Source organism: Xiphias gladius, chromosome 6, assembly GCF_016859285.1.
Source record: "Xiphias gladius isolate SHS-SW01 ecotype Sanya breed wild chromosome 6, ASM1685928v1, whole genome shotgun sequence".
Classification (NCBI taxonomy): Eukaryota; Metazoa; Chordata; class Actinopteri; order Istiophoriformes; family Xiphiidae; genus Xiphias; species Xiphias gladius.
In genome coordinates this window covers 14,584,548-14,595,409 of record NC_053405.1, presented here as the reverse complement: position 1 = coordinate 14,595,409, position 10,862 = coordinate 14,584,548, and the positions used below count along the sequence as shown (strand labels likewise).

Genomic DNA, 10,862 nt, shown 5'->3' with positions numbered 1-10,862 from the left:
TACAAGCCAGAGTTCTGTGTTTATGTTGGAAAACACTGGACACAAATTTCTCCCATGACTTACAGATACAAAGACTATGACATTCTTTTCAGAGATATAATCTCAATGTTTTAAGCACAATCATTAATAGTAATAGTGGTAGTTTTTTTTATGTTAGAAATTTTACACAACCACTCATTTATTTTTCACAAGAAACTGTTGAGAGAGCTATCTTTAACACTTGTGTCATTCTGACAATGTCACAGGTCAACGTGGCTCTAGTGCAGACAACATGTGTTTACTTTAAATCAGTCAGTCCCCAGTGATAACTCACACTGGTATATAAAGGACGAATCTGCAGTCACTGCTTCCACTCCTTAGTTTCACTATGCGGGGTCTTCTCCTCTACTGCTTTGTGGCCCTGGCCAGTAAGTTTTCATTGCTTCATTCATTTCATTTTTCTTGCAGCAGCTTCATTCTTACTGTTTTGCCGTTTCACAACAATCGTGGCACAGTCCATGCTGAGAATCCTTTAACTTCAGTTTCAGAGATTTTGCAGTTGACTCATAATGGGGATGATTTAACTATTTTTAGTTTTTTTTTTTTTTTTTCTAGTGCATATATTTTTAATTTATTCCACCATTCAACAAGTGAAATACTTTTTAAAATAGATATTTTGAATATATAGATATAGATATATAGATATTTTCAATTGATCAATCATGAATCACCACCATAAGTGATTTAGGCATGGATGACACAAATAGGGACTTTTAGAGGTGAGTCAGGAATCATTTATGGACTAAGATGACAGGTTATTAATTAATTTTTTCTTTAGTCATCAAATTGTTGTATTTATGTGTAAATTTATTTTTTCGGTAGAATTTACACTAATGTAATTTGTTTTTTAAGATTTTACGGTTTAATTTACTGTTACATGTTTTGTGCCTGGCTTTTAACATGTTGGAAATTAGCGTTCTCACCACATTTACATGTTTACCCTAGCTTTTAGTAGATCCATAAATAAACCATATTCAATTTGTAAAGAATGCGCTCATACATTCAAAAAGTTCTAATATTGACATTATGTTTGACTTCATTCTTTCAGCATGCCAAAGTGCCCGATATGGTGAGTTTTGTCGCCATCATAAAATTAAAAAGGATCTTTCAAAAACTTTCCATAAAATACGATGTGAGATGACATTTAATTTTGGAACATATTGCAGAGCTCAGCCTGAACCCTAAGAAGACCTACGAGTACAAATATGAGGGAGTGGTGAATTTTGGACTCGCCCTTCCCAACCTTGCTGAGTCTGGTGTGAGAATGACGTGCAAGGTGAAGATCGCTGGTGTTTCTGCGCAAACATTCATCCTTCAGGTAAGAGTGAGAACAGAGGATAATAGAAAGTTACACGGAATATTTTGTTTAAACATGTTGGATATAATCTAATTGAGTCGCGCAGCATTAACATTGACAGGTTGTTAATTAGTTAATTTAATGTCTGATTCATTAGTCAAGCAAAGTAACTGGCGGTACATGATTTGTCATATATCATTTATTCATGTATCATAAATTATTTGGAAGTCATTTTAATAAACACCTGTCGAAAGGTTGTACAGGGTTCTGAAGCCAAAGTCATGTGGATAACGTTATAAATTACATATACTTGAAAACTTTTGAGGTTCTTTATGAAAGTGATGAAAGTTTGGAAATTTTTTGTTACAAATATTTGCATTCAAACAGCTGGGCAACACTGTGTGTATAGTGTCTATGCTCCTTACAGCAGCCTTTTTTCACATCTTTCAGTCAAACAGATGCTGTCGGCAAACTCTGTTGGAGATGTTGTAGTTACAGTAAAGTCAGCTATAATAATCCGTTCAAATAGCACAGATAACTCCTGTCCTCTTCTGCTGAGTTGCACCTTTCACCTGTGTTTCATCTGACATGGCTTTGAGCAGAGAACGAGAGACCGTTCATGTTGACTCTCCAATGCGGCACTTGAGGGATGAATCTGCTTGATTCCATCTCTGGTTCAAAGGTTTCAGATTTGGCCTTCGAGGAGTTCAACGGCTTCCCGGGGAAAAACGGTTTTATTGCCTCCCCAAAGCTCACCCGACGTCTTGCCGCCCAGCTCGTCAAACCCTTCGTGTTTGACTACGCCAGCGGACACGTTGGTGACATCCGCGCCTCTGCTGAGATTTCTGACACTGTTGTAAACATTGTGAGAGGGATACTGGGTTTCTTCCAAGTCACTGTCAAGACCACACAGAGGATTTATGAACTGGAAGAGGTAAGTCACCGACAGATAAAAGAAACTGCTCTGTTCTGCATCGTCTTCATTTATTACACACATCTTCAATAAAACTGTAAAATGAAAAAGATTTAGTTTTGTTTGTAGGTTGGCATCCATGGCAAGTGCCAGAGTAACTACGCTACTGAAGAAAACGCGGAGACAAAGGACATGACCATCACTCAGGTTGTGGATTTCAGTAACTGCAAGGAGAAAGCAGCCATCTACAGGGGAATGGCTACTGCTGTGCTCGATCAAGTCTCCAAACAGGTCTGTTTATCTCGCTGCAGATGCCTCTGTTTCTACAATTATTAATTAAACACAAAAGTCAGATCTACTTTCGATTTTTTTTTTTTTTATTTATTTATTTATTGTTCCTCCAATCTAGAGAGGGGAATCTATCATTACAACAGTGAGATATGTTTACACAGTCAAACCAACAGCAGAGGGAGGTCTCATCACCAGGGCTCATGGCCTGGAGCGACAGCACTTCAGTCCCTTCAATGTGAAGGGCGGCAGTTTCAAGATGTATGCCATGTAAGACAAAAAAAAACAAAAACAAAACAACATCCGCAAATTATGCCTGCTCATCCACAATCACAATGCCTGTCTGCTACACAAATCAGCTGCTTTAAATAACTTCTCCTGTAGGAAGGAAATGGTGCTGATCGGTGTGAGTGACACAGCGAGAGCCGCCTCCTTTGGGCCAGTGGAAAGCAAGGGCAGCCTGGTTTACAAGTTTGTCAATGCCGGAGCTAATATCCCCCTTTTGATGCAGAACCTGGAAGACCCAGTACCAAAGGTAATTAGGTACTACATAGAACTCGCATCTTCATATAATCTTTCCAGAAAGGAACAGGAAGCACTCTAAAAGTTACACGAAGATACATTAGAATATATACAAAGATAGTTTTTAAAAAAATTAAATGAAATCCCATAAATTCCTAGATATTATTAAAATGTATTAAATCAGTTTCCTTTTCTGAAATCAGCTGAAATGAAAAACATTGGTTATCTCTTATGAGTGGACTAAATCTAAGGAAATTTGCATAATTTTGTGCACTGAGGACGAAACAACAGAGTGACATACTGTATGCTAATGAGTTCTGGAAATGTCTAAGAATCATTTTGTGTAAGATTAATTTTTTTCAGCAGCTCTACCCTCTGATTTTTCTTTCCAGGCTATTGAATTGATCAAGCATCTGGCCGAGGCTAACAGTTATCAGATTGACAGTGCATCAACTGAAGATACTATAAAGCTGTATCAGCTCCTGCGAGTGATGCCTTATGAAGGATTAGAGGAAATGTGGAAGCAGTTTGCAGGAAATGAAGAACACAGGTAAGAAGCGTTATCCTACTGCGATACACAAAATATGAACCTCTGGTCATTTTTGGCCGACGACACAAAGAATATAACATTGAATTCGGCCACTGAATTTGGAAGTGGCCAGTTTTTAGACAACTGAACCGCCTTTGAAAAAGGCTCTTCATTTGCTCCTGTTCTCGATCTTTACTCTAACAAGAATAAAGGTGGAATTATGCTTCTCTGGGCTGCATGCTGGCCAACATGCGCGTGATAGGTTTGCGTGGCTGACAGGAAATGAAGCAGCCAATCAATTTGCTTGACGCGCAGGTCGGCTCCATGCATTGTTGAGATTTGGGGGGTTTGCAAAGAGGCTCCTCTGCGAGTCTCTGTGTCCTACGGTTACCCACGACGCCCTCCTTACTGTAGCAAGTTTTAAATTCAAAAGTTATAAGTGAAATTTATCAAGATATCTTTGAACCCACTGAGAACATTGTACTTAAGACTCCAAGTGAAAATCCTTCACAGATTATCTTCACCCTTAACCGGGCTTTTCATCATGGCATCATGAGATGACGAACAAATGGTCCCAGGCCATCTCTAAAATCTGATACTGATCCACTTCAGCTGATTAGGTAATTGAAGAGTGTCCTCGCATTTTGTTCAGGAAGGATTTAGTCTGGTACATTACCACTGATTAATGATTTATTATCATGTGAGGCATGATGACAGAAAGGTGACGAGTGAAAGCTGCTTTCCCTGCTCATTAAGACTGAGACAGATTTTATTTCATATCTTACAAGCGCAATTAAAAGAGACATCTGACCTTGTTTTCCACACATTTACCTTTTGCTTTTTTGCTTTATCTGAAGCATAATCCTCATTTTCAGTATTGATTAATCCATTTTCTCTCATTTTTCAATTATTAGACGTTGGTTTTTGGACATGATTGTTGAGGTCACCGATGCCAGAATCCTAAAGTTCCTGGAAACGAGGTTTCAGGCTGCAGATGTGTCTGCAACTGAAGCTCTGGAAACCCTTTTGCTGGCTATTAACCATCTCCAAGCTATTCCTGAGTTGGTTGAGATGGCTAAAGTGAGTTAATGTAAAGCTGGAGAAACTGTTTGTATGCTGAAGAATGATACCAGACACACTTTCTACAAAAGATTTTCTCCAGGTCATGTCAAAATGCCCCTGCCTCTGTTTTTGCAGATGTTCCTGGACATGCCCTTCAGTAAATCCAGTATCTATCTGTGGCACACTGTGGTGCTTTCCTATGGTTCTCTGGTGTACAAGCACTGTGCATATTATACACCCTGCCCAGTTACTGCTGTTCAGGTAATCAAAATAACACAAAAATCAGTTCCCTTTGATGAATACTTGAGACAGCCATTCTTAACAAAAACCCTTAAAAGCAGCAATCATAAGTTGTTATCATATGTGGTTTGACTGAGGGAGTAGCGGCAGCACATTAGAATGTAAAATTCGAATGTGCTGAATAGAAATGTGTTAAAAACTGATATTTGTTTCACATCTGTACTAGCCACTGCTGGACATGGCCGTGGAGGCTCTGAGGAATGGCAGTGAGGCAGACATGGTCATCGCTCTGAAAGCTCTGGGGAACGCAGGCCATCCAGGCAGCATTAAAACCATCATGCGCTTCCTCCCTGGCGTGGCTGCCACCCCTGTGGATCTGCCACCTCCTGTGCTGAGTGCTGCTGTGCAGTCTATGAGACTCATAGCCGCCAGAGACCCTCACAGTGTAAGGACAGCAAATAACATGCAAGAAGATTAGAGGACTTTTAGATTTATCGCAGCTATGTATACACTTGGTTTTTATACAAAACATGTTTATGGTAATTGCATGTGTTTCATAGTCAGGTTAAAAGTTCAGTTATACAAAGCTGTAGACAGTTCTAATCCAGGAAAGTTTATTTCATTTTATTCATTGTGGCAGGTAAGAGTAGTAATTTTCAACAATCATGTCAAAATGGCAATTTCTGATTCTTGCTACTGTTGCGTAAACTTCACACTGTGGAGGTACATAATCTTCTTATTTATATCCACATTTACAGTTATCTGCCTTTTCAAGTTCAGAAAATGATGGTGGCTGTGTTGGAACAGACCAGAAATTACCTTAGCAGTGGGTGGTCGAATGTGCGAGCTTTCTGAACGTCTAATAATTATAATACTTGTGTTTTCAGGTCCAAGACATCACCGTGGCTCTGTTCCTGCAAAATAACCTTCCCCCTGAAATCCGCATGCTGGCCTTCATGATCCTATTTGACACCAAGCCATCGATGGCTCTGGTGTCCACAGTGACTGCACATCTACAGCAGGAAAAAAACCTCAATGTCGTTAGTTTTGCATATTCGTACCTGAGAAGCATCGCCAGATCCAGTACCCCAGACAATCACTTCCTGTGAGTATGACTGTAAAAAAGCGCTGTATTTCAGTGTTTGTGTTAAATGAGTCATAATCCCTTTTTGTGGCCTCTGCAATAGCTCGACTGCCTGCAATGTAGCTGTGAAAATCCTGGCCCCTAAATTTGGTCGTCTCAGCTATCACTACAGCCAAGCAATGCACATGGACTGGTTTAATGGTATGTTTAAATATAGATTCCTGGAACCCTGAGATTTCTCTGAGACAGTTGTATGAGAATTTACTGTTTTCCCAATGCAGACGATTTCCTAATTGGCACAGCGACAGAAGTCTTCATGCTAAGAAGTGCAACAAACATCTTTCCCACTGAAATCATGATGAAAGGAAAATTTTATTTCATCGGTAGAATTCTGCAGCTACTGGAGGTACAGAGTGATACACTACCACTGACACTTGCACTGAAGTCATGAACGGTAATCATGTTTTCTTTGCATGCTACAGTTGGGTGTCCGTGCTGACGGAATTAAGGAGTTGTTTGGTAACAGCATCCCAGGATTTAAAGGAGATCTGAGTTTCAGTGACTTCCAGGCTATTTTCAGTGTGGTGAGCATACGATTGAAACTTTAAGGCAAAAAGGTCACAACTGCGCTACAATTCATCAACGTACTGTATGCGTCTGGGTGACCACTAGGCTGTGTCCCTTTCAGCTTCAAAACTGGGAAACTCTGCCCAGCGATAAGCCAGTCCTCTCTGCCTACTCACGCGCCTCTGGACAAGAGTGGTTCTTTGCCAATATCAACAAAGAGCTCATTCAGAATATCATCAGGGTGAGAGAATAACTGAACAGAAACACTAGTAACGACCCATTTTTTATATCTAAAGCCAGTGCAGCCAACAAAGAGTATTTAACTGTCAAATGGTCTACAAAGCCTATTACATGCTGCTCTCCTGTGATCTTACTTGCAGGCTGCCAGTCCCTCTGCAGGGAAAGAAAGCCCTCTGTGGGCTTTGATTGAGAATTTACAGAGGGGAGTATCATGGCATCGGACCAAGCCATTCTTGATCTTTGAGGTTCGCTACTTCCAAGCTACCACCCTGGGTCTCCCGCTAGAGATTAGCAAATATTATGACTCAATCAATGGGATCACTGTTAACGGTGAGGAGACGAATCAGCTGGCATATGACCACCCTGCAAATGTAATTATTATTGATTAGTTACTAAAAAAACTTAATTTTATTACATCTAAACCGTTATTAATGTTATGTTTTGTGTAGCTAAAGCTTCAGTTAATCCACCATTGACTGAACGTCTTGGACAACTCTTGACTTCTGAAATTTCACTGGAGACTGATGGTTTTATTGGGTAAAAATATTTATTCATATTCCATTATTATTATCATATTCATATTATTGCCTTTGTATACCATTTATATTCATACGGTCAAGTTAAAACTGCTGAATTCACCTCTCCTTTTTTAGTTACACAAAGGATTTTTGGGTTTTCTATGGGATCAACACAGAACTGTTCCAGTGTGGCTCTGAGTTTAAGTCCAAAAGTCCTCTCGCTATTCCATGGAAGTTTTCTGCCAAGATCAACGTCCGAGAAAAGAAGTTTGAACTCGACTTTCCTCCATGCAAAAAAGAGTCTGAAATCTTTTCAGTCAGGTATGTTTTAAGGGTGCGGGGAAAAAAATGGACTTGCTTAGGAATTATGATTTTTATTCTCTGCAATTTTGAATCGATTTGAAGAGTGCAGTGCAGCTCTTGATGGAGCAACACAAACGAGACTCCCACTAAAAAAAAAAAAAACATCCCTCAGGTAATTTGTGCAAGCAGCCTATTTCAACCCATTTTAGATATGCAGTAGATAAGAATCATAATATATAAAGGCTTAGTAGGACAAAAGTGTAATATTTTACACCATCACCCAGAGACTAGCATTAGCGAAGTGGAGCACCAAACTCCAGCACTACTTGTAATTCAGTGGACTGAAAACACGATTGAATGGTTTGTGACACACTACACTGGAGGAAGAGCCTGGCAATAGTGCCGCTTACTTATTTATCGACTTAAGAATAGATGTTGAATTAAGAATCAATTCTGAACCTAACTGGAATCAAATGGTTACATCACCTCGTATGTATAGTGTTTATGTTACAGTTTACACTTTTATGCTTTGAGTTTTATACATGCTATCCACAACGCAGCCAATATGCCAAGTTTAAGATTTCTTATTTTCCTTTCCAACCAACAGCTCCAATGTGTATGCAGTCTCCAGAAACACTGAAGAACCAGCTCTGGCTAAAATGACCCCAATGATGCACAACGCCATTGACTCCAATGATGAAGTTGCCCACATGGGCCCCGCTTTTGTGAGGCCTGAGTCTGATCAGGTACAGTCAACACCTTTAGGATATTACTGTTGGAGTTCAACTAATGAGGATTTAACTGAACTCAAAACAGATTAATATCCTTGTGTTTTTTTTTTTTCTAATCTAACAGATGGTGCCACCAGACACCTGGCATCCGAGAGCCGAAAGGTGCGCCGAGAGTAATATTTATGGAGCAGGTGTCTGTGTGGAATCTGAGTTAAGGAGAGAGTATTATCATGAGGAATACCCTCTGTACTATTTCTTGGGATACACCCACTTGGCATTCAAAGTAGTCCCAGGTATGCTTGCCCACTGCATTACACCACAGAGTGCTGAGAAAAAACTTACATGAGACACACTACTAAATGAAATATGTAAGTTCAAATGCCACTTTATTGCCCAATTTGCAAACATTGCTGCCACCCAGTATTACAGCGTTTTATTAGTGTGTGCGAGCACCTTCTCCCCTCATTGCTTCTTCAGGAGGCATTTGTTTTTGCACTGTCTTTGCTGCATGGATACCACTGCTGTAGCATCATTTTTCAATTTGATGACACGTGATTTGAACAGAATGGGAAAGCATGCGCCTTTTTGCCTCATCAAAGTTATGCTTCTGGTATTAGTAAGAGTAACTTAACACCAGGCCGAGACGCAGTGCTTCGCTGCGCACGCTGAATAAAAAGTTTCAAGCCTGTTTCACCTCTGAACACACTCAGATTTCCTAAGGGGCGTGGTTGGGTGTGGTCAGAAGCGAGCTCTGTTACACCTGTAACCACACCCAGCAGTGATGTCACAGTGTACTGACGGACCCCGGAGAACACTTCTACATCACTGCAAAAAGATGGGCACAATTTTTGCGAAATTATCAATGTAACGTAATTTCATAATGGACCATGCAAAACGGATGCTGTTATCATCATGCTCTGACTTAGAGCTGAATAAAAACTTTCCTGAGAGTCTCCACAAAAACATCATAAACCTCACAATGGTAGTATCTGTTGCAAGGCTGATTTTGATAATGTAATTGTACGTGTTTTATTATTTTTTATTCTGTGAAGCACTTTGTTGACTTTGTGCTTTAACAGTTACCATACAAATGAAGCTATTATTATTATTATTATTATTATTATTATTATTATTATTATTATGCAGTACATTTATTTCTTAACTTTTTGCTAACGTAGCCTGTGCATTTTTATTAGCCCACGCAATCAAAGCTGTTGACAAAATCCACTTTGAGGTTAATGCCGGCCCAAGCACACATCCAATGAGCATACTCCAGCTGTTTGAGACTCTGAGGAGGCTTTCCAAGGTATTTGGTTACCCATTGCATCGTATTATCTCTGCACCTGCTCTTGCATTGTATCCAATCAAAATCTCCTGTTCCTAAATTGTGTTTACAGGAAGCCACTCGGCGTGTACGTCTGTCCTCTGATTCAGCCTCAAGCCTTAGAGGATCTCATCACAGCCCTCATGACAGCTTAACAGAAGTACGCTAAACATGCTGCACAGAGAGTGACCCAAAATTTGTTTCACTGCAAAAAAAAAAAAAAAAGTTTGTGCTGAGCAATCTAATCATGTAAAATGTTTTATCTGTGATTCATGATACCATGAAAGAAGTGAACCACATTTAGACTGCAGATATTTTTGTGCATAAGAAAGCACCATATAAGTGTGGTTCATCTGACATATACAGCAAATATTGCTTGTTCCCTCAGCCTTGTTGACTCCCAGAGTCCCCAACCCCATTGTCCATCACACCCACTGGATACTAACCATGATCACAGTGATGCACATTCACTTGAATTCACTGGAGTGACATAAGATGACCAATACTCACATGTTCCACATATTGGACATGATGCACACAAAGCCATTACAGTCTAATGGACTGCTTGCTATGCCATTCCTTAGGGCTGGGAATCAACACCTGAAGCTGCGTTCAACATCAAAGCTTTTGCCCTGAGTGGCAACCAGAAGCCTGAGGGTTACGATGCAGCCGTGTACTACACGGCCGAGGCAAATATTCAGAACACCCAACTGATTGTGTCCCAGGTTGGAGAAGACACCAACTGGAAGATGTGCATGGACACCACTGTGAAGGCCCGTGCTGAAGCAAAGGTAGATATCAAACACACAGGAAAGAGCAGATGAGTTATTTACATTTCTCTTGGTTTATAAAACGGGAGGATTTTAAAGGGAATGCTGTCGATAGTTTATGTGATTATCTGCACTTTCTCTGAACTTGTCCTTCTTGCAAGAATCGGATGCTGGGTAACCAAAGATTCAAATATTCTTTATTCCTCTGTACCAAAGAATTCCATTATCGTCCAAAAGCCATTGCAACCACATAAAAGAGCTGTATCATTCCACTGGGGAACACATTCCTTAATTACAAGGAAAATTGCCAGTGTAGTTTATTCGTTAACAAATCTGTGACTGCATTTTCAATCTCTGGAGAGTTTGGGACGTGTGAAAAGGGGCGTCTTTACACTGCCTTGTTACGTTGACAAGTGTAGAGGAATAAAGTACCAT

At 40.0% G+C, this 10,862-nt stretch overlaps 1 protein-coding gene across 4 annotated transcripts in view; it reads left to right on the top strand.

Annotated features, from left to right (window-relative positions):
* The first annotated feature begins 338 nt into the window (after positions 1 to 338).
* vtg3 (vitellogenin 3, phosvitinless) overlaps positions 339 to 10,862 on the top strand; it is a 28,443-nt gene continuing 17,919 nt past the window's right edge. For 2 of the 4 annotated variants that reach the window (XR_005707558.1, XM_040128159.1), the window contains exons 1-24: positions 339 to 407; positions 1,088 to 1,108; positions 1,206 to 1,357; positions 2,019 to 2,270; positions 2,379 to 2,540; positions 2,659 to 2,807; positions 2,922 to 3,072; positions 3,452 to 3,609; positions 4,503 to 4,668; positions 4,786 to 4,911; positions 5,117 to 5,335; positions 5,778 to 5,995; positions 6,078 to 6,175; positions 6,256 to 6,380; positions 6,457 to 6,558; positions 6,663 to 6,782; positions 6,922 to 7,111; positions 7,231 to 7,318; positions 7,435 to 7,620; positions 8,210 to 8,348; positions 8,458 to 8,626; positions 9,530 to 9,639; positions 9,731 to 9,817; positions 10,242 to 10,448. Coding sequence is in view for 3 of the 4 variants with exons in the window: in XM_040128159.1 (XP_039984093.1) it covers positions 368 to 407; positions 1,088 to 1,108; positions 1,206 to 1,357; positions 2,019 to 2,270; positions 2,379 to 2,540; positions 2,659 to 2,807; positions 2,922 to 3,072; positions 3,452 to 3,609; positions 4,503 to 4,668; positions 4,786 to 4,911; positions 5,117 to 5,335; positions 5,778 to 5,995; positions 6,078 to 6,175; positions 6,256 to 6,380; positions 6,457 to 6,558; positions 6,663 to 6,782; positions 6,922 to 7,111; positions 7,231 to 7,318; positions 7,435 to 7,620; positions 8,210 to 8,348; positions 8,458 to 8,626; positions 9,530 to 9,639; positions 9,731 to 9,817; positions 10,242 to 10,448 (3,435 nt within the window). In the remaining variant the exon portion in view is untranslated. Of the gene's footprint in view, positions 408 to 1,087; positions 1,109 to 1,205; positions 1,358 to 1,786; positions 2,271 to 2,378; positions 2,541 to 2,658; positions 2,808 to 2,921; positions 3,073 to 3,451; positions 3,610 to 4,502; positions 4,669 to 4,785; positions 4,912 to 5,116; positions 5,336 to 5,777; positions 5,996 to 6,077; positions 6,176 to 6,255; positions 6,381 to 6,456; positions 6,559 to 6,662; positions 6,783 to 6,921; positions 7,112 to 7,230; positions 7,319 to 7,434; positions 7,621 to 8,209; positions 8,349 to 8,457; positions 8,627 to 9,529; positions 9,640 to 9,730; positions 9,818 to 10,241; positions 10,449 to 10,862 lie in introns of those variants that run through there. The other 2 variants (XM_040128161.1, XM_040128160.1) reach the window with 2 other exon arrangements.